The 24,103-nt window shown below is 42.0% G+C and overlaps 1 protein-coding gene across 2 annotated transcripts in view; it reads left to right on the top strand.

Annotated features, from left to right (window-relative positions):
* The window catches only part of LOC115094017 (endothelin receptor type B-like), a 53,413-nt gene extending 30,404 nt beyond the window's left edge, over positions 1-23,009 (top strand). For both annotated transcript variants that reach the window (XM_029606637.1, XM_029606638.1), the window contains exons 5-8: positions 11,786-11,935; positions 13,246-13,379; positions 15,966-16,074; positions 21,313-23,009. In XM_029606637.1, coding sequence (XP_029462497.1) covers positions 11,786-11,935; positions 13,246-13,379; positions 15,966-16,074; positions 21,313-21,462 — 543 coding nt within the window. In that variant the 3' untranslated portion in view covers positions 21,463-23,009. The remainder of the gene's footprint in view (positions 1-11,785; positions 11,936-13,245; positions 13,380-15,965; positions 16,075-21,312) is intronic.
* The last annotated feature ends 1,094 nt before the right edge of the window (positions 23,010-24,103 follow it).

The raw sequence follows: 24,103 nt of genomic DNA, 5'->3' as shown, positions 1-24,103 counted from the left end.
GCAGGCACAAAATGCTTCATTATATGCTCATTATTGGCCTGTTCTCCCCTGTTTGACCTCATGTAGGGTTGATACCAGACATTTTGCTACTGTATGCAACAAAATGTGAATACTGACTCCATAAGATGGATGCTGACTTCACAAGATAGACACATATCTGCACTTGAAGCCTTCAGTCAAAATGTAGAGATGATGAACTTTGACCAGAATAGTAAGACGTGACTGCATTATCTGATTTACTCTGCCAGCATAACTGTTTAACTAGGCCTCTCTGAAGAATAACAAATTCTCTCAGTAAACAAAGGTCCTGAAACAAACATCCAGCTGTGTATAAAGACAGTTCAGTTCATCTATTCTTTTATGCTATTGCAGGAGATGCCAAGTCTCAAATGTATATCCATTTTAGTTAGACCAAGTAGAAATAGAAGTACCACTGTCTATTAGGGATGTGCATTTATTTAAAGCAAATGCAGTTTTTGTAATGAAAGTTGATTTTTGGTTCATTTTGAATGGAATGAACTGAAAATTGACTTACCTGAAATAAAAGGGGGCCTCCCCCCACTTTGCCTGTCCACTGCTGCTTGGCCTGACTGGGGTTTTCTTCAGCTCCCTCAAATAGGCCAGGGTAAGGCTAGTGAGCCAAATCGGGACTTCTCTGGGCCCCTATCTCCCCCCCCCCCCCACTCCCCATCCTCAGCAAATAAGCCAGGACAGGCCTCTCCGCCCCACCTACCCCTTCCATGAAGGTGTTCACAGCAGAAAAGGGCAGGCATGATCCCCCATTACTCCTGTGCCACTAGCTAATCTATAAAAATGGCACAGGCCTATTATCAAGGGGTGGGTGATTCAGGGAGGCCCTGTTTTTGTTCAATTATTTTGTTTGGAATTTTTTTTTTTTAATTTAATGCTTTTTTCAAGTCAGCAAATGAACCAAACAAAAAGAAACATTAAAGAAACCAAATTTAAAAAAAAAAGAGAGAGAGAGAAACTAAAAAAGAACCAAAACAAAATTTCCCCTTCACGTCCCTGCTCTCTATAACCTCTGCTACTGTTAATTGTGACCAATGAGCATGGAATATGTTTCAACTATGCCAAATGACGTTCCTTTTCCTCCAGTTAGTCTGCTGAGATCGATGCTGGCATAGGTGCTGCACCCATCGCAATACATTGTCTGTATCAATGTGGATCCAAACAGGACATTTGCAGGAATGATGGCTACTACCTGGAGATAATGCCCTTATTCAATAAACATACACACGGTTAATGCAACTCCAACATTGCACTATGCTTCAACGGCAAGAGGAAATGTGAAAAAAAAAGGATTTGCATCCACAAAAAAGCAGGGGAGTAGCTTGCTTGTTACGGCAGTTACTACCCCAAACCAAATAAGCCTGATACTTCACTTTCAATGCATATCCAGCATAGCTCTCTGCTTCAACAGCAGGGGAGAAAGACTGATACTTCACTTTCAATGCATATCCAGCATAGCTCTCTGCTTCAATGGCAGGGGAGAATGAAGAAAAGGGGATCTATATACAGACAACAACCAAGACTGAATTACATAGTCTGGGTTGTCAAATAAGTATGGGTGTAGCTTGCTTATTGCAGCAGTTAATACCCCTAATTAATTAAGCTATTTCACTTAGATGCAGTTCCAACACTGCTCTCTACATTAATGGCCGGGGTGGAAGGGAAATAGAACCAAAAGGTTACTAAGGGCCAAGAGTAACAGATAAGTATGAGAAAAATAAAAAGTGCAAAAGCTTGCTGGGCAGACTGGATGGGCCATTTGGTCTTCTTCTGCCGTCATTTCTATGTTTCATGAGATTTTATCTGATTTCAATCCAGTGGGCATATTGCATCAGGATATTTAAAATACTGAAATAAGTTAACAGAGTGATATGGGCACAGCTCCCATTATTTTCCATGGAACGGAGAAAAAATGGGAAGGCTGATATTCAGTGCTACTCATCTGGACAAGTAGCAACTTATTTGGCTAAGAGGCAGCCAATGAATACCCAGCTATGTTCAGCAGTTGCCACTTAGCCGGATAAGTAATTATCCAACGAAGTAGATAGCTGTATATGTAATGAGAGGACAACGGGCGGCTTGGGAAGGAGCTACTTATCCATCTATCATAGCCAGATAAGTGCTGATATGTGTTATCAGGCCAGGTGCTTGTAGCCCGGATTGGCCACTGTTGGAAACAAGATGCTGGACTTGATGGACCCTTGGTCTGAGCCACTATGGCAATTTCTTATGTGGCAATTTCTACAGAAATCGGAGCAGCCTCAGAGGGAACTTTCCTTCCTCCCCCCCCCCCCCCCCCACCTTCTCCTCCCTTCCCCTATCTAACCCGCCCCCCAGCCCTACCTAAATCCCCCCCACATTTATTTTTTTTTTTTTTACGCCTGCCTCTGGGCGGGCGTAGGTTTGCGCGCCGGCCAAGTGCCGGCACATGAGCCCCCCGGCACAGCCACTGTGCCGGAGGCTTCAGTCCCACCCCCGCCCTGCCCACTCCCTGCCCACGCCCTGCCCCTTTTTTCAAGCCCCGGGACATCTGCGCATCCCGGGGCTTGCGCGCGTCGCCGGGCCTATGCAAAATAGGCTCGGCACGCGCAGGAGGGGTTTAAAAGGGTTACGCGAGTATATTACGTGTGTAACCCTTTTAAAATCCACCCTCATGTGTCTGGGTGGGAAACTATCCCTATAGGGGAGAGAGTGGAATTGGAGAAGGGTCTGATATGCAAAGCACTTTGACTATCTTGATTCAGGACCTTCCGAATAGCTTTTGGATAATTTCAAAACACGAAGACTAGTGGTAACCCCAATATTTAAAAAGGGCTCCAGGGGCGATCTGGGAAACTACAGACTGGTTAGCCTGACTTCAGTGCCAAGAAAAATAGTGGAAAGTGCTCTAAACATCAAAATCATAGAACATATAGAAAGACATGGTTTAATGGAACAAAGTCAGCATGGCTTTACCCAGGGCAAGTCTTGCCTCACAAATCTGCTTCACTTTTTTGAAGGAGTTAATAAACATGTGGATAAAGGTGAACCGGTAGATATAGTATACTTGGATTTTCAGAAGGCGTTTGACAAAGTTCCTCATGAGAGGCTTCTAGGAAAAGTAAAAAGTCATGGGATAGGTGGCGATGTCCTTTCGTGGATGGCAAACTGGCTAAAAGACAGGAAACAGAGAGCAGGATTAAATGGGCAATTTTCTCAGTGGAAGGGAGTGGACAGTGGAGTGCCTCAGGGATCTGTATTGGGACCCTTACTGTTCAATATATTTATGAATGATCTGGAAAGAAATACGACGAGTGAGATAATCAAATTTGCAGATGACACAAAATTGTTCAGAGTAGTTAAATCACAAGCAGATTGTGATAAATTGCAGGAAGACCTTGTGAGACTGGAAAATTGGGCATCCAAATGGCAGATGAAATTTAATGTGGATAACTGCAAGGTGATGCATATAGGGAAAAATAACCCATGCTATAATTACACGATGTTGGGTTCCATATTAGGTGCTACAACCCAAGAAAAAGATCTAGGTGTCATAGTGGATAACACATTGAAATCGTCGGTTCAGTGTGCTGCGGCAGTCAAAAAAGCAAACAGAATGTTGGGAATTATTAGAAAAGGAATGATGAATAAAACGGAAAATGTCATAATGCCTCTGTATCGCTCCATGATGAGACCACACCTTGAATACTGTGTACAATTCTGGTCGCCGCATCTCAAAAAAGATATAATTGCGATGGAGAAGGTACAGAGAAGGGCTGCCAAAATGATAAGGGGAATGGAACAACTCCCCTATGAGGAAAGACTAAAGAGGTTAGGACTTTTCAGCTTGGAGAAGAGACGACTGAGGGGGGATATGATAGAGGTGTTTAAAATCATGAGAGATCTAGAACGGGTAGATGTGAATCGGTTATTTACTCTTTCTGATAGTAGAAAAACTAGGGGGCACTCCATGAAGTTAGCATGGGGCACATTTAAAACTAATCGGAGAAAGTTCTTTTTTACTCAACGCACAATTAAACTCTGGAATTTGTTGCCAGAGAATGTGGTTAGTGCAGTTAGTATAGCTGTGTTTAAAAAAGGATTGGATAAGTTCTTGGAGGAGAAGTCCATTACCTGCTATTAAGTTCACTTAGAGAATAGCCACTGCCATTAGCAATGGTTACATGGAATAGACTTAGTTTTTGGGTACTTGCCAGGTTCTTATGGCCTGGATTGGCCACTGTTGGAAACAGGATGCTGGGCTTGATGGACCCTTGGTCTGACCCAGTATGGCATTTTCTTATGTTCTTATGTTCTCTTACCACAGTAAAAATTTGGGGAAACCTGATATTTAACAGTTATTCACTTCCTGTAAGCTTACAGCTTAAAAATCCAGGGCTGAAATGATCCCATAGATTTTAACACAACTGAATCTGAAGATCTTAGACTTCATTTTTTTGGTTCTGTAGAGGATTCTACCATGATTACATTTTTTTAATATAATAAAGATTTATTGGTCTTCTTTATAAATAAAAAATAAATGTCAGCTAATAATCAGATTATATACAACAATCATTATTAAAAGATAACAGTATGTCCAATTCACCCAGAAGAGAGACTACAGTGTATCAACAATAGAGTCAAAAATTAGTTTCTAGCATTCTTGAGACTGAATTGGGTATATAATCCTGATTTTAGCCCCTGCTGTTAAACCCTTTTATTCACCTGGCAATGTGAGTTGTACAGATTGTAGATGCTTCAACTTTTCTATATCTATTTTCAAAATGAGCATCACCACCAATGTTCCCTGTAAACTGCACATGTGCACGTGCACACAGATCCTGGAATAAGAGGAGATAGGAAAACAAAGCATGCACGATGAAAGGAATATATAATATTTCAAAGAACATTAAGCACAAATTTGTGCACTACATTGCACATGAGAACTTTTTTTGCACATACATTCCACAAAAAAAACTGAGTTCATAGATTACCACCATAGCCCCATCATCCTCCTTGGGAGTACTGAATGCCTAAGGGGGTCCCTGTCACAGTCATAATGTGTACTGTAGGCGCCCTGTCAAGCATAAAAGCTAAAGCAGCACACTAGAAACATTTTTATATAATTCAGTGGGGCCATGCCCTTTTTTCATGTTTTTCACTTTCTTGCTGAGAAGATAGGATTCTTTATAAAGTTTCTGAAAGTTCCTTCTACTCAGCTACTACCATCTAAGTAAATCAGAGTTCAGCTGTGGTGACTCGTCAGGAGCTCATGCAGGCCTCACACGTATGTGTGTAATGCATGGATATGGCGCAGACAGGTGGGCTCAAGAATGGAAGCTTTAAAGAACTGGGAGTGTGGAGGAGAGAAGAAGTGACCACAATATGTAGTGTATGCTTTTTGTTCTCTGTGGCTGGACCATTACTGTGGAACTCTCTTCTATTTCCTTTATGCAATGTCCAAGACTCAAAAATGTTCAAAAAGAAAAACGTATCTTTTCAACTTAGCATTTGATATTTACACAACATAGACATGACCTCCACAGGAATGATCTTTAAAGGCTTAGCCTCTTGACAATCTCGGTCTAGACTCTCCAGTGGGTATCTTGATTTTTATGTCTCTGTGCATTGCGTTTTATTTTATTTTTTTTAATGTAGGTTCTCTTTATTTTTATGATGTAATGTGTATTTTATTATGTATATCTTTTGTACCCCAAAATCCAGAGGAGGCCCAGGACACATAAAAGTGTCTCCAATCTCCCTGATGTGAAAATCAAGGGCCCCCATGGCCCAAGCTAACCACCTTCATCCAGGGCCGCTTTAACCACCAAAGGGACCCTGGGCAAACTTGTGGATGGGCAGCTTTTTTTTCCATATTGACTCCTCCCCCCACCCCATCTTACACCCCCTTGAAGCCTATCCCCCCAAAAGATAGGGTTTTGGCAAAGGGAGGATTGAAAATGCAAACTCACTCCCAATGCCCATAGCTGGAAAAATCTGGAGATCATATTTAGTGCCAGGCCTAGCCCCCATCTCGCAATAAATATGCATGAGATAGATTTGCATGCACTGCCTCCACTGCATGCATATTTATAGTACACATATTCATTGCAGATGTCCTGAAAACTTGACTAGCTCATGGCCCCCAGGATAAATTTTAGAAACCACTGCCCTAGGTAAACCTTCAGCCTTACTTACCCTCCTAGCCCCAATTTTTCAGGCCCACAGGCTCCCCTGCCCTAAGATTTTAGTAATTAATCTCAATAATCAATATGACCCCATCACCATGACTCCCAGAATAATTAATTTTTTTTCATGCATAGATATAAATATGCATACGTAACCCTTTCTAGGGGAGATTAGGTCCCAAGGGCACACAAAACATTTATTTTCTTTGGTGCTACTCCAGCTAGTAATAACTCCCATGCTTGACACTTCTATCCCATGGTGAATTATTTTTATTGGGGAAAGCTCTTGCTTATGGCCTGGACCAGCATTCAAAATCTATAATACAGAAAAAACAGACTGTTGTAATAAAAGATAAAGGGGGGTGGGGAGAGAGAGAAAAGGGAGGAAGGGGAGGGGAAGATAAGAAGAAATGGGGAGGGGAAGGAATGGTGGGAGGAAGAGGTGGAGTACTGAATAAGAGGAAATAAACACAGAAGTTGAACAAACCTCAAAAAGGAAGGAAAATAGTGGAGAAAGAATTCCACAGGAAACCACCTTCAAAGGGCCAGTATAAAATTCTGAAAAAATACAAATACAAATACAAGTTCCTCTATTTCTTACTAAGAAATATTTCCTGACATTGTTCTTTGGGATTTCAAAACACTAACTCTCTGAATACAAGGGAGTCCGAGGTGGAGAGACTGAGAGAGGGACTCCAAATCGGGGGGTGCCTGCTGAGACTGACCTTGTCGAGGGAGGTGAGAGACCCTGGAACATTGATTTCGCTAGCTGGGAGCTCGGCAGGGGGAGGTGCCCCAGTGACATCATTGCTACGCGCCTCCAGATAAATTTGGACGGCAGACGCGGGAATTTGGAGTCCGAGGTGGAGAGACTGAGAGAGGGACTCCAAATCGGGGGGTGCCCGCTGAGACTGACCTTGTCGAGGGAGGTGAGAGACCCCGGAACATCGATTTCGCTAGCTGGGAGCTCGGCGGGGGGAGGTGCCCCGGTGACATCGTTGCTACGCGCCTCCGGATGAATTTGGACGGTGGTCGGCACGCGGCCGGCGAAGGCTAGAGGGCTCCTGGACTCTTCGAGATATTCCCCTGTTTTGAACTCTCTTCCACTTCTCTCCATCTTAAATACTTAAATTGGTTATTAACCTAGGGTAAGTGTAAATCATCATAGTTTGTTTAGGCACAGAGTTGCTATGCCACATACCAAACGCAAAGGCAGGGTAAGGCAGGAAGCCTCAACCCCTGTATACCCATCCTTGGTTCAAACAACAATGACTGGTTTCTTTTCAGCAGAAAGAGAACCCCTGGAGAGTCCCATTGGAGGGGGGGAAGGAGAGCAATCTACCCCCCTCCTGGGAGAGGTTAGTCTAAGTCCCAGGGCCCCAATGACACCTATTCCCCCTGGAGGCAATGCAACCAATCAAGATCTAGGTTTCACTCCCTTACGGAATGCGTTAGGACAGGAAACCCTGATTGAGGAAATATCAGGATTGAGTATAGCAGAGCAAAAAAGGGAGGGAGAATATGAACTCCCCCCGCCCAGGGTGGGAACTAATGGAGAAGGAGTCTCCATTCGGAGGAGTGACTCAGACTCATTCTCAGGGGGCAGCAGCAGGCAAGACCTAAATGGGCAGCAAATAACATCTTTGAGTCCACAAATATTGTTAGGACAAGTCACTAATGTGACTATGGATACGATTTGGCAAGCCATTTTGGCTTTGCAAAAGAATATCCAAAGTTTAAATGGTAATATTAAGGACATGCAAATGTCCTTAATAAATTTGAATCCAACTGTTACTGGTCAGACAGAATCAATAAAAAAGGTAGAAGAAGAAATTAAACAAATTAAATCAACTCAATCTTCTATAATTCAGGGAGAAATGATATTACAAAAAAAAGTTGAAAACATAGAGAACACAATTAGATACAACAATTTGAGAATAGTTAACTTCCCAAAGTGTAAAATGATGTCTTCGAAAGAACAACTGAAGAATTATTTTTCAGAAGTACTTTCATTACCCCTAGATCAGTTTCCAATAATAATGAATGCATATTTCGTTAGTTGGAATAGTAATGTGGTACCAGAACAAGGAGGAATTGACACCTCCTTAAATGTGACTGATTTAATAGAATCATCCCTCAGTACCCAGGTGGAAAAAAGGGGTACGTTATTGGTCAAATTTAGTGATGTTGTGGAGAGGGAAAAAAAATTTAAAATTGTACTTGGCCAAACGAAACTCTTCCTACTTGGGACAGCGGGTATGGATCTACCCTGACCTCTCTAAAGAAACACAGATAAGGAGAAAAAAGTTTTTCTTATTGATAAACCAGGCCAGAACTTTTGGTTTTCAAGTATTAATGAGATTTCCATGTAAATGTATACTATATGCTGAAGGAGTAAGATATGTGTACTTTGAACCTGCTCACTTAGAGAGGTTCTTGGAAGCTCGCCGTGAACCTGAGGTGGTAGCTGATATCACTCAATAAGTTTGGAAAAGATTATTATTTCTGCTAAACCCTAGATTTAAATTATTATTATAATATTATTGTTATATTATTTGCTCAAGTATAGGACTCCGATAGTTCTTGTTTGGTTAAATGAGAGGAATATGTAAATTTTTTGTTATTGAAGAATGTATGATCTAATTTATTTGTCTTTTTTCCTCTCTATGTTGTTAGATTTAAAATGGAATGTTCAATTCTTTGAAAAACAGAAATAAAATATAAAAAAAAAAAAAAACTCTCTGAATACAAACAGCAACAACCCTATACTACTAGTACTATTTATCAATGTCAATATCCAAAAAAAGTAGAGAGTTGACGACAAGTTAGCCAGATAACTTGTCATAAATATTCAGCAGGACAAGTCTCCTGCTGAATATACCTTCCTAAAGTCATCCGGATAATGTCATCCAGATAACATTAACCCTAACTGGATATATTCTGTATATAACCTAAATAAATACCAACTGTATTCCCTTTATATTTTATACTAATCCAAGATGCATCAATTGACCATCATAATAGGCATCATACTTCAATAAAGGATCTCTTTATTGCTCAGCCTTATCTATAATCATCGGTCAGTCAATAAGAAATTTTTAAAAAATGTTTTGCTTTGCATGTGTCAACAACCACCATAGTTTGTTTAAAACGTTATTGATGTTAACTTATCTTAATGTGTTTTTCCACCATGCAGATACTTGCTGATGCCAATGCCCAATTTTAAGCTGGTGCCAAATGCCCAAGGGAATATAGTTGGTATTTATTTAGGTTATATTTTCAGCAATTCCCAATATTGGTAGTGCTTGGTACTATCTAGATGTGATTATATTCTGTATATAGCCAGGTTGGTTTAAAGATATCTGGGCAAACTTACATTGATAAGTTTAACCCTAACAGACTATATTCAAAACATAACTAGTAAAAAACATTTTTAAAAAAAGGACCTTCAGCTCAATAATCCAGTCTCCCACCCAAGTTTAGGAAAATGTTTTACTTATCACACCCTGTGATGTGTGTGAGAGAGAGAGAGAGAGAGAGAGAGAGAGAGAGAGAGAGAGAGAGAGAGAGAGAGAGAGAGACTGAGACTATCTACAAGGCCCTCATAGTAGTGAAGCATTTATATATCTATAGGAGGGCCATCTAATAGGTCGAGGTGAGGTGTTGGTGGTGGTTTAGGGCTTAGGGACCAGTTTCTCATGTAGAGTGAGACGTATGAACAGTACAGTACACCTTGGTGAAGATTTGACATCATTTGGAGTGAGGAAAGTCTCACAAAGATGAAATGTTGTACTATGTTATCTCACCCCAGCTTGATGGATTCTATAACACGGTACCATCAAGCTAGGGTGAGATAACATAGTACAACATTTCATCTTTGTGAGACTTTCCTCACTCCAAATGTCATCAAATTTTCACCAAGGTGTACTGTGCTGTTCATAATCTCACCCTACATGAGAAACTGGTCCCTAAACCCTAAACCACCACCAACACCTCACCTCGACCTATTAGATGGCCCTCCTATAGAGAGATAAATAGTTGCACACTGTGAGGCCCTCCCCAAATGCGCTCTCTCTCCCTCCCTCCCCCCAAGCCCAGAAATGGCCAAAACACAATTATAAAAATTTAATGGGAATTGTGTTATGGCCATTTCGGGCATATAGTACAGCCTAATGCCAGGGAAAAAGGTGTAGTTATTTCCAGTGTTAAAACAGTGCGATAGCATGTGTTATGCTATCGCATGATGTGATATTGCCCCTCGTTTTCCTAAATCCCGCCCCTCCCAAAATTTAGCATTCAGGCCATGCGCTACTGTTCTTATCACATGTGCTATGGCATTAACGTATGCATTAACACGTTATCGCGAGCGTTAACGCCATAACGCATTTTGATGATTGACCCGGATAGCCTGATAACGTTGCTTTGACCTGGAACATTCCTAGCCCACCCTTGACTTATCCAGCTAAGTTTTAGCTGGATAACTACTTTGGTGGGTAAGTCAGGGGCAGTGAAATTGATGGGGTTTACCTGTTGTTTGTCCAGCTAAGTTTTGAACTTAGCTGGACAAACAGCTAAGTGAATAGTGCCCATAAATCATTCCATGGAAGAGCCAAATCTCCAAGGCACTCAGTGCATCGATCCCCACTCATCCCCACTAATTAGGCATAGAGGTGTAATTGTGGTAACTTGGGGGCGGTCGTGGCTTGGGAAACAGCCAGTGGGATAGAGGAGGCAGACTGGAAGTTTCCTTATGTTCAATTTTTATTTACAGTGAAAAGCAAAACAGAAAACATTGCAGCGCACCCTGCAGTTGTGGTAGCCCACAAACATTAGACATAGCAGGTCTTTGCATAGACTGGGCTCCTGCCTGCTCCCTGGGACTTTTCTAATCCTTCTGGGCCCTGATTTCTTATAGCAGGGTGAGGGGAGCCTCCATTCACTCAGAACCCCGTGTGGGGCTGATCCTTAAGGAGGACCGGGCCGGATAGCTGTGGCCAGCCCCTTAAGGTGGTCTGAGTAATAATCTCCTCCCCCATCACAGGCTGCTGCATTACTGTTTACATATTTGTTTTCTTCAATGTTACTGTACCTCAATGTTTATCTATGCTGTACCTCATCTTTTTATCCAGTCTGTAGCAGCCTCTGTAATCTGCTTTGAAAGAAGAGTAATTCAAAGGCAAGAAAGCATATAAACCCATGGTTTATGCACATGACAAGGGATTTATGCATACTCTTCATTGCTATGTACACTTTTTTAAGTTTGTGTATTTTTTTTTAACATATATTATAATTATGTGTAAAATAATAAAATAATAATAATAAAATAAAAGGTTAAGCTGGAAAACACATGATGACACAATTCAGGACCTATATACTATTACACCACAAATCTAATTATCCTTAATAGACTTATCTATTCATGCTTTTCCTTTATAGAAAACTGTAGGATTAAAATAACAAAAACAGGCAATAGAAAAAAAATACACCTTTACTTATTGTTGTCTTTGAAAGTAGGCAGCCCAGCTCAGTCACGTGCAGATGTGTGCTCATGATTTAACCTTGCTGCTTTGTTGTGGGGGGGGCTTTAGTTTTACAGGGATGTGAAGGATTGGTGGCTCTTTGGTTTCTACTTCTGCCTGCCCCTGGCCTGCACAGGTGTCTTCTATACGCTTATGTCCTGCGAGATGCTCAGCAAGAGGAATGGTATGCGCATAGCACTCAGTGACCACATGAAACAGGTAATAGGCCAAGACCGCAGAAGAGAGAGGAATTTTGCCAGGGAATGACTCTGACCTTCTCCTATTGAAATGCAAAGGAGAAAAAAAATATAGAGAGAGATATATAGTCAAGGAGCATGAGGGATGGGTTAGGAATATTTAGAACATTTGTGTACTAGCCCAAGATTTTTAGGAAACAGGGCAAAAATGTTATTTTTCCCTGAAACCTCTCTTTCTGGACTTTCCGCTCTTTTTCTAGTTTTGTCCATATTTCAGATATTTTTTCATTTTGCTTTGTCTATTTTTTTTTTTTTTTTGTAGATTGAGGGTTTTGTTCCCCCTTCAGACTTTATTTTGTTTTAATCTTTTGTTCTTCCTACTCCCAGCTTCTCCTCTCTCTCTTCCAGGCGCCCCGCCTCCAGCCTCCCTTCTTCAGCACCGAGAGTAGTCCCAGGCTGCAGCCACAGCTGCCTCTCCTGCCCCAGGTCCTCTATAGGCAGCGGCTGCTTTTATTCAACCCGGAACCATCATAGGAATCAGCTGCTTACTTCCAGCCGAGCTTCCCCTCTTCTGGCCAAGCTCACTGCATGTCACAGCAATTCTCTTCTGGTTCATGCTCGTGGCCCCCGAGCAGCTACTCTTCCATACTCTGTGCTGGTTTCCCTCAAGCCAGCAACGTGGGGCCTGGCAGTTTTTCACCCTGCCTGGCTGATATGGCATATAGTGTATGTGAACCAAACTGAACTGGGGGTAAATGACATGTGACAAAACGAGAAAGTCAAGAGATGGTCATCCTGCAGAATTAGGAATGTGTTGAGCTGGCGCCGTATGTGTGGTATCCTCTATAAGGCTATCAGTGGGAAGAACAACATCAAACTCAAAGCCACATTTCATGAACTTTTTGCCATCTGTTTGCACTAATGCTGTTAAAGGGTCTCCACAAAACAGGATGAAGTGCTGGTCTGTCTCACTATTGCCCCCTCCCTCCCATGCAAATGTCAGCAAACACTCATTTATCAAAGGACTGTGAGGGCAGTCACTGCTGCAGGCCTTGAAAACAAAACATACCACAAAGATGAGAACTAACATCAAACCCAATGTGGTTCTATATCTAAAGTATGCGGAGGGAAGCAATAAACACTTTGAAAAGACATGAGAGCTAAGATAAGCCAGCCTTCTAGAGGGCCCAGCACGCTATGAGATTTCAGCGAGGGGGTGGCATTCTAGTTCCTAATCTCTAATTCACGGAAATCTGAGTGAACTGTTAAACTGTGAATGATTTAGCAGAAGCAATGTTATCTCAAATTTGTATTCTTTTTTTTGTTTCATAGCGCAGGGAAGTTGCCAAAACAGTGTTCTGCCTGGTTGTAATATTTGCTCTTTGCTGGCTACCTCTGCATTTGAGCAGAATCCTCAAAAGGACCATTTATGATGAGAGAGACCCTAATAGATGTGAACTACTTAGGTAAAATAAAACAACATTATTTTGACTTATGAAGACTGTCAGGGGGGGAAGTAGAATTACAAATATAATATAATCTCCGTTCATACTGCTCTTTTGTAATGGATGCTGCTATAGCAGCAGGCTTGCAGGGAGTAAGGCAGTGGTTCCCAGCCCAGTTTTCCAAGCCTAGTCAATCCAGTCTGGTTTTCAGAATATCCACGAGGAGCTATATTTGCATATATGGAAAAAAATAGTCTGCCTAAAGAATCAGGTTGAGAACCATTGGACTAAGGGACACTGTTGCTGGCGGGTCCTGCTGCAGTAACAGGTATACATGGAGGAGAGCACGATTGCCATAGCACGTGGCTGAAGTAACAGGCACACATGAAGCAAGCGGCATGCTTTCAGGAAGGTGATTACTAGTTGCAGCTCTACAGTTACTACTGTTGGCTTTAGTAGTAATTTAGGATGCTAGAAGGAACTCCATCTTGTATTTTTTTTCTTTAACAAATGCTTGACACAAAGGGTTTTTTTCCCCCCATAGAAAACATTTAGGCCATAAAGTAAGTAAGACATCCATCATCTTCAAGTCTTGTTTTTAAGCTGAATTTTACAGAAAACACAATAGTTGAGTCAAAGAACTTAAAAACCAGAGTCATGTACCGTTGGGAAGAAATGAAGTTTAGTTCAGAATATAACTCTGCCTCCACCTCCAGAAACAATTTTAACATCTTTTCTAAAGGACGTTTGTAACACTGATAAGTTCTTTTCTGGACTCAGCCTCTAGGGAGACGGGAGTATGACTTAAGAAGTAGCTTATTACTATCACTGCCAGTAAGCTGAAGGTGTTGGATGCTGCCTGGCAGTAGTGTCTCCTAGAAAAGTGGATAAAATGCATAGAGTCATTAGACAGCAAGAATTAAGGGCTCCTTCAACAAAAAAAAAACAACCTTATGTCACTGCTATCAACTTTATAAACTGTAGTAAAAAGGAAAATTCAGAGGTTAGTTTAATCTACAAAAGGAACAAGGTTGTCCTGCCCTCTGAGTTTTCTCTCTAGTTTGAATTCCGAGACAGTTGCTATGGCTCGGGTCCTGGCTGGATGTAGGGACACCAACCTTGGAGTGGCACAGGACTGTAGGACAAGGCTTGGGCCGGTCTTCTACCTAACCAGCCCCCTCCCCCACAGGTTGAACCTTTGGGTTCTGAGGGTCAGCAGGTTTCTGCAGCGGTAATATACCATGGTGAGTCTAGAGCAAGGCTTGGACAGGCTATAAGACTGAGGCAAGGCTTGGACAGAACAGAATGCAGGTAAGGCCTAGAACTGAGGCTTGGACAGGAATACAGTGAAGGTAAGGGTTGGAACTGAGGCTTGGTTACAGGAAAGGACTGAAACAGGAACTAGACTAAGACAGGGTGAGACAAGAACAACAGGAACATAGATATAAAGGGCCGAAGGCAGGGAAGGCCCAGAGGGGCAAGACAATGGAAAGGCCTAGATAGGGTACAGAGCAAGACAAGGCCTAGATAGGCCAGAAGGCAAGGCAAGGAGTAAGAAGGCCTTTAGGCTGCAAGGCAAGGAGTAGGAAGGCCCTTAGGCCACAAGGCAAGACAAGGATAGGCCTAGAAAAGCTGCAAGGCAACAGTGGCTAGGGCAAGGAGCCAAGGGTAACTCAATACAAAAGTGAGGAGAGTTTGATAAGGTTGGATTATGTAGGGCTGAGGCTTGGGTGTGGTACAGGCAAGGAGGAGGAGTTTGTCAAGGCTGGAGACATGGTTAGCTGAGGACTCCTGGTGGCTGGTAGGCTGCACCACAGGCTGCATTTGATGAACTTGGAGGAGTTGATGGGGATAGTAGGAGACCTCTGCTGGCAGGATGGCATCATAGTCAGGGTTCGATACATAACAGATGAAATCATACAGTCAGACAAACCTTGCCTTCCCAATTTCTAAATAGGGAACTCAGTTCTTAATGCCAAACAATATTTATTAGAATGAAGAGAAACAGCTTCAACACTCACAGTGACTTGTAAGGTGAGAAGTGTAGCTGCACAGACAGCAGCCTAGTAATGGTTATGAGTTCTGGAGCCTAGCAATCAGATGAAGACCACTGTAGCTTATGGTAAAAGTTGTAGCTACTAGCAATTAAGGCAGACTTAGCAGCATATGGGGAAAAGATGTAGAAAGTAAGGTGAAAGGATGATGGCTTTCTAGGAGCTTGAAGAGGATGCAGGAGAGCTGTTAGCTTTTAAGAGCCTGCTTCTAACTGAATCTCAGCAGGAAGTTAGACAACCCCAGATTGCTTTGATTCAAGGGACCAATAAGAAGATAATACAGACAGAGAGCAAGCAAGAACATATCCAATAAGAGTGCAGCAACATTCAAACAATATCCAATAAGAAAAAAGAACTCTACAACATGCAAAGAATTTGAGCTGAACAGTATCACATAACCAGCAGGTGGCAGCATAATTAGAAAACATATACTGTATATACATATACATTTAAATATACTATGAAGGCAAAACAAAGGTAGTAAAACAATTATTTGCATGTTGCATTCTAAAAAGTCCTCGCTTTTCTCCTTTTCTTCTTTTCCTTTCCTTAGTTTCCTTCTGGTGATGAACTACATTGGCATCAACATGGCATCTCTGAACTCCTGTATCAACCCCGTGGCCTTGTACTTTGTCAGCAGAAAATTCAAGAATTGCTTTAAGGTATGTGCTTTGTATATATGGGGCACTTAACAATAGCAAGATCACCCTGAACACTGCCATATCACCAGGGTCCACCAGTAAATAAAGACAGTAAGCTGCAAGAATTTTGTATTTTGTTTGAAATTAATAAAAGACACTATAGGATCATTAATAGCTAAAATCACCGATTTATCGCTTAAGGAAGCCTACATGCCAAACAATTTAAAATGTGCAGCTGTTAGATCAATTTTAAAACTGAACAAGAAAGAGATAAATGACTTAACTAACTATAGACCAGTCTCGAATCTTCCCGCCTTAGCCAAAGTAATAGAAAAAAAAAGTACTTACATAACTATCTGAATATTTAGACACCAACAATCTACTGTACCCGGCACAACATGGTTTCAGGAAAAATTACAGCATGGAAACATTTCTACTAGCAATATAAGATACAGTTCTGCAAGGATTCGATTCAGGTTGTGCATATCTATTGATGTTATTAGATCTGTTAGCCGCCTTCGATACAATTGATCACAAATTCATGATAAGAAGGCTAAAAGAAATTGGCATAACCGGTAATGTCCTAAAATGGTTTTCTTCATTCCTAAGTGATTGTTCATATAAAGTAAGAATCGAAGGCTATACATCAGATTCATTTAAATTAGAAACAGGATTACCACAATGTTCATCTTTATCGGCAATGCTGATCAATATATACATGCGCTCACTTTGCCACTTGTTATCAAGCATGAATGTATTCGCAGACGACATCCAGTTCCTAATTCCAATTACCACATCAACAGAGCACTCTTTAAAACTGCTCGAAATATATTTCTCCACTAATACTCAATTGCTACAACAAATGAAACTAGTATTTAATCTGGACAAAACAGAAATCATCCTTTTGAATAGAAAAATAAAAGATACAACTCCCATACATATTGCCCATCTGAACGACCAGATTAAAAATAAAACGGATCACAGGCATGATCTTGGTGTCATTATAGATAGCTCATTTTCAATAATTAAAAAAAAAAAACCCCCAAATAACCTTGAAATTAAAAAATGGTTATTTCAAATTAAATACTTTAAAAAAAAGTTAACAGTTACTGCATCATGATGATTATAGAACAGTCCTACATACATTAATTTTCAGTAAATTCAACTATTGCAATTCTTTGTTGATGGGGCTACCTCAGACCATTATCCGACGGCGACTGCTACAGATCTTACAAAATGCCACCACACGAAGTCTCACAGGTTCTAACAAATTTGATCACATCACCTCAACGCTATATTCACTGCATTGGCTTCCTATCAAATACAGAGCTCAAATTAAAGTACTAACAGTTATACATAACTCCTTATACAATAAAAACATCACATGGCTAAATGCTTCTCTACATCTTGACACACCAAACAGAACATTAAAATCGGCTTTTACAAAAGGGGCTCACCTGAGTGAGCAATCTCCATAGCCGGTCCCAAATTATGGAATACTTTGCTAGTCGAGCTCAGATTTGAACCGCATAAGAAGATCTTTAAAAAAGGACTAAAAACATGGTTGTTTGGCATAGCATTTCCTCAGGCAGAAAAAGGGCAATAGGTAATGAGAACAGTCAAGATTGATTTTAACTATTACAATTAGCAAAGAGCAGCAAGAAAACCATGCCACTTGGGTGGGCGCAACGTTGTATTAAGAGTACTAATATTATTGAATTTCTTTTTGATGTTTTATGGTTTGTATACTTGTATTTTAATTTCTGTAAACCACCAAGATTGTCTACCAGATTGACGTTATACAAATAAATAAATAATAAAATAATAATTATACAACTTTTCAACATCTCAGGAGATAAGGGACACTCTTTAGACTTTCATGGAAATACACTGTACTGAAAACATCTTTAAAGAATCTCTGATCTATGTAAGATCCCATTAGCTTTAGAAACAGACAAAGGAAGAGCCTTGGGAACACAAAAACAGGACTGAATTTTTTTTTTTTTTGGGGGGGGGGGGGGGGGGGGGGAGTGGATTTATTTTTTTTTTAAGTCTGAATTGGCTTTCCTTTCCCCCCACAATCTCTGACAGATAGATCAGTGCCCTAGAATGTCAAGAGGCAACCTCCTTCATGCACATTAACTCCTTGGGCCTTTTGTAAACATGCAGTCATCAAAAGCAAACAGCCTGTGCCCACATTACATGTTTGTTTTCACTGAAACCTCCTTTGCCAGTTCTTTAAAGCCAAAGGAGCAAGGGGTTGATAAACTTAGAGAGAAAAGAGACTGTAATTTTACACAAATAATTGTTCCAAGGCACAGTTTAATCATTTTCACTTAACTTGTAACCATTAGATTTTTGTCTCCTGGAACATTCAATATTCCTAGCAATTTTGCTCTAACTCAGTTGTATTTTTCAGTTATTCAAGGAAAGAGATCACAAATTTGAAAGTGCAATTTAAAGAGTTGCTCAGAAGAACTGACCGTCTTTTGTATGCAAATAAAATGAAGATGCGCAGCTAGTTTTTAGGAAAAAAAAAGTTTTAAATGGCCTCTCAAGGTTTCATTATATTTTATGGTTTTCAGAAAACTTTTAAGGCAGGATTGAAATAGATGTATTAGGCTACACAGGTTCCCAATCCAAATGGATGGTTCAATCATTATGTGCCAGTTATGGTCGCATCTACTGAGCAGAAATTACTGCATTGGGCTTCTAGAGAGGCAAAATTAGCAGAATAGGTTGAAAGGATTTGGAATGGCAGTGAATCACAACAGCAAATAGTGCTTTATTATCATCTCATCCAAACCCAATAAGGCAAGTGGCCTCCAGCACTGCATTGCTCCCAATGAGTTATTCACTAGGGTTTCGCTTCTGCAAACTACCATATATACTCGTGTATAAATCGATCTCATGTATAAGCTGAGGGTATTTTTGGGCCCCCAAAATCAAGAATGTTCTGTGACCCGTGGATAAATCAAGGGTAAAACCTAGGGGGCTTATGAAATGGTGAAATCATACTAAGAAACAAACCAGTAACAAGAAAATCACTTTTATTCATTTTTTAAAAGCAGAATAAAGTGTCTCATTTAACAACTTAAGAAAATCTCCTTTATTTAGTTATTCAATGAAGAATAAAGTGCCTTATTCAAATCCTTCCAGGTCCAATGTTTCATCATCGGAATGGCTGCCCCTGCTATATGAATCCTTCTCCCTCCCTGATGACGGTCCCTGCTGCCTGAATCGTTCGCTCGCTTCCCCTCCCTATCCCTTAACTCACCCGCTGCTATCTGGACGACCTCAGCACCTGCAGATGCTCAGGAACATCCTCCCTCCTCCCCCATGGTGTCCCAGCATGGCAGTAGGACAGCTCCCCCCCGACTCCTCCGGATCCCTTAACTCAACCGCTCACTGCTGTTATGAGGACGAGGATGAACTGGCAGTTGCTCAGGTGCATCCTCTCTCCTCCCCTCCTGGGGTCCAGTGCCGTGCTTTGAAGCTCATGGTTCTAAGAGCACCAATCAGACCCTGGGGCTTGGGAGGACGTGTCTGCGCAACCTCAAGTCCCGTCGCCATTCTGATAGCGACGAGCAGGTGAGTTAAGGAATAGGGAGGAGGTTTCAGAGGAGAAGCTGTCCGAATGCCTCAATGGGACACCATGGGGGAGAGGGAGGCTATGCCTTAGCAATTGCAAGTGCCCTCTTCGGTCTCATAGCGGCAGCTGAGTTAAGGGATTGGGAGGAGGAACGCGTGAAAGATTCAGTCATGCATCATTAATGTGGATTGACTCGTGGATAAGACAAGTAGAGATGTGCTTCGTTTATCACAAATTAGGAAATTTCAACAAAATTGCCTAATTCGTCGTGGGTCGGGGGCCCCGAACCCCAAAACTGATTTTTCCACGAACTACAAGGAAAATTAGTTTTTCGGGTTTGTACGGGGGGAGGGGCACATTTTATTTTTTTTAAAATAAAAAACCACCCCAAGCATTAAAATTTACTGTAATACAACCCCAACATCCCGATCCCTCCCCAAGACTTACTAACATCCCTGGTGGTCGAGCGGGGTCCCACGACAGATTTCTCCCTCCGTGCCATCGAGTTTTCGGGCTTGCCTTGCATCAAAATGGCGCCGATAGCCTTTGCCCTTACTATGTCACAGGGGCTACCGGTGCCATTGGTCAGCCCCTGTCACATGGCCATTGGCACCATCTTGTGCTCCTACCATGTGACAGGGGCTGACCAATGGCACCGGTAGCCCCTGTGACATAGTAAGGGCAAAGGCTATCGGCGCCATTTTGATTACTGGCAGCCGATGGCGAGATCGCTCCCAGACCCCCGCTGGACCACCAGGGACTTTTGGCAAGTCTTGGTGGTCCAGCGGGGGTCCGGGAGCGATCTCGCCATCGGCTGCCAGTAATCAAAATGGCGCCGATAGCCTTTGCCCTTACTATGTCACAGGGGCTACCGGTGCCATTGGTCAACCCCTGTCACATGGTAGGAGCACAAGATGGCACCAGCCATCCATTGCTCCTACCATGTGACAGGGGCTGACCAATGGCACCGGTAGCCCCTGTGACATAGGAGGTCAAAGGCTATCGGTGCCATTTTGATGCGAGGCAGGCTGGACAGCCCGACAGCACGGAGGGACAAATCGCTCGTGGGACCCCGCTGGACCACCAGGGATGTTAGTAAGTCTTGGGGATGGATTGGGATGGTGGTGGTGGGGGGGGGGGGTTGTATTTAATGTGTTATAGTAACGTTTAATGCTTGGGGTGGGTTTTTTTTAGCTTAGTTTTCCCGCATCATTTTTTGGGCTCGTTTCGTTTTTCCCCGTTTAGCTTTTGTTCGTTTTTCCAAAAATCTAACCGAGGTAAAATGAACTTTACCCCGAAGTGTCCGACTCAAAAAATGACCCGGTAGAAAAAAACGAAGCTCATCTCTAAAGACGACCGCAATTTTAAGGACCGATTATTTGGGGTAAACTTTTTCGACTTATACACAAATATATATGGTAATCGTTATGTTCAAAAAGTATGTGCAGGAACAAATTTTAGTGGGCCAGAGCTGAATGTTCCCCGATTTGGCCCATAAAACTTTATAAGAAAAAAATGCTGTGGGTCAGATATGGCCATATCTTCAGCCATCTGCCCAGTGCAAGATAATTTGCAGGACTGTGGTTTATGTCCCTTGCATGCTCAAGGTTCTGTCATACTTGTGGCCAGTCTGAAATCAATACACTTTTCTTTTACTCTTGCTGCAGTCCTGTCTGTGCTGTTGGTGTCAAGATCCAACACTGGTAATTACCCCGATGGATGAGAAAGGCTATGATGGGAAATGGAAGAGCAATGGCCATGATATAGGCCTGGATCGGAGCAGCTCCCACCTGACTAACAAGTACAGCTCTTCTTAATGAAATAAAAATGCTAATAAAATAAAGAGGGCCAAAGAAGAGAGAACAGAAGAAGAAAATGCAGGAAAGCTAACATTGGCTGCCTTTCCATCCCCTGCTCACTTTTACCCCCAAAACTTTTATTTTTTTTTTTTTTTTTTAGCACGTCACTTTTTCTTCTTGGAATGAAGATGGGCAGATAGAGACTCTGTACTAACAGGGCACTATCTGTGGTACCTCAGCTACCACTGCCATAAAACTCAGCCACACACAAGGATTCCACCCAAAAATCATCAAAACAGTGTCTTTTTTCCAGTATGATCTTTTTATGGTTGAAAAAATATACATTTTATGTACATGTAAAAGCCACCCTGGGACAATTTAATTCACTGTGCTTAGCTTGGGAGGTCCTTTGTGGCATCGGCGATTTTTCTGAGGAGGACAAATATCTACAAGAATAGAAGCAGAGATCATTAAGCTCGTTTCATTTAATAATGACCTTCATATTGCCACCCTTTAAGTGACTGCGATTCCTCTCTCTCTCTCCCATAATTCTAGTTCTTCTCTTATACAAATGCCGGACTGAAATTGTTAAATAAGCACTTAAATCTCCCCCACCCCTTTGCTTTCAAATTAATGTAAAGATGTGTGTACATATACAAATCATAGAAAACTTAGGGGCCATTCTTCAAATCGCGATAACTACCGCTTCGCGAATCGAAAATGTAAATTAGGGAAAGGGGAGGAGTCTGGGCGGGGTTTAGAGAAATGTGGGTCCTTTAGCACTGTGGGCGATTAATGTATTGCACATCATCACCCGCATTAGCGCCGGAAATAGCTACAGCTATTTCATTGGCGCTACGGGGGCGACAGTGTACAGCGCGACTGCAACAACGGCAGGCGAAAATGTATCGCCACGACGCGGCCGCCTGCTCGCTATCGCTGCCCCGCCCCTTTTTTTTTTCACGGCTCATCATTCGGCTATATTTATAACAGAATGATGAATGCAGGAGGGTTAGCTACCTGGAAGCCATTCTAGTAATTATAGGAAAGGACAATTATTCAGAAAACAACTATAAATCTCTGGAAGTGTAATATCAGGGCAAACCTGGGGGTGGGCAAATTTCAGAAGTCATTTACGCAGGTAAATTGCATCGGACGAAGTGGACCCTTATCTAGCCTGGAATATTCCTGCCCCAATACATTGGCGAGTCGATAAGGTGCCACCTGTCTCACGTCATTTTTGCTACAGCAGACTAACCTGGCGCTCCCTCGGAAGATCTGAACCGGCTCGACTGGCTGTCTGAAAAGGACCCAGCCTCCCCTGGGGTAACAGTGCATGGAGGGGCCAGCAACGTGCACACCTTTACCCAGGTAAAACGTAGGCAGGTTTGGAGACAAGCTATGGGGGGGGGGGGGGGGGCAATAATGCACGTAGTTTTGCCTTTTTCAGAGCTGCACGGGTTATTTTGAATGGAAAAAGTGTGTCACAAAAAGGAGTGAAAAAAAAATCTGTGCTGGTACTGGGTTTCCAGGGCACTTTTCATAGGGAAAAACTGGTACAAAACAGTGGTGTAGCGAGGGGGGGGGGAGGGGTGTTCCAAAGCTACAGGATCGCATGGGGTGCCCAGAGTCCTCCTTTATGTATTTTTTTTTCAGCATGCAGGTAGTAGGTGAGAAGAGGGTGTTAGTTGAAATGTCTGCTCTTTCTGTGACCTTGAGCATTTATTTGTACAAGGAGGATGATGGCAGTGATGGTGCTGGGAAGGGGGAAGCAAGACAGGTGTATTGGCCCTGGGGCGCTGGAGACCCTTGCTACACCACTGGGGCAAAGCTCATGGGCAAAAGCAGCTGAGGACTTTGGTTTGAAAATGCCCCCCCCAATAAACTCTCGGAACCGGTCTCATCAAGACCTGTACACCCCTCATTATAATCATGTGCCTCCTGAAAATTATTTTTTGAACAAATACTTTTAAAAGGGATATAAACAAGCAAAAGAGAAAAACAAAATACTGAATTGGTCTGAAAACATTCAAAGACATTCAACTCTTCAAACACAATAATGAAAATTACTTCTCATGACCCACTCTGCAAACACGTTGATGACAATTTATTTTACCATGTTTTAGCTATTCCCTGTCTCAAGAAAGAATTAGAACACGGATAGAAAAAAAACAAACAAAAAACCCCCACACAATCTGATCTGGACTATGGTAGCCTCCATGTTTTCTGACAAGGAATCACACTGAGCCCACCTACAAATCAACCAATATGAACTACATGAATTCCTCATTGAATCAGTGTTGTAATTCCTTTTTATCACTGAGCAGACCAAACGCTCCACCTGTATCAATATAAACTGAATTAAGGATGTTGTAACTTTCGTTATACACACAGGAAAAGTCAAGAAAACAGGTCTCATCCGTAAGATTACAAATCTCAAGCACAAATTATAGCAGCATAATTGTTATTATAGTAAAAGAACATAAGATTTGCCATACTAGGACAGACCAAAGACCATCAAGCCCAGTATCCTGTTCCCAACAGTGGCCAATCCAGGTCACAAGAACCTGGTAGAATATCTAAATATTGATGGATGCCATGCTGCTATTCACAAGGAGAAGCAGTGGATTTCTCCAAGTCCAACTTAATAATGGCTTAT

The sequence above is a fragment of the Rhinatrema bivittatum genome, chromosome 6 (assembly GCF_901001135.1).
Source record: "Rhinatrema bivittatum chromosome 6, aRhiBiv1.1, whole genome shotgun sequence".
Taxonomy (NCBI): Eukaryota; Metazoa; Chordata; class Amphibia; order Gymnophiona; family Rhinatrematidae; genus Rhinatrema; species Rhinatrema bivittatum.
This window is presented reverse-complemented; position numbering and strand designations above follow the sequence as displayed.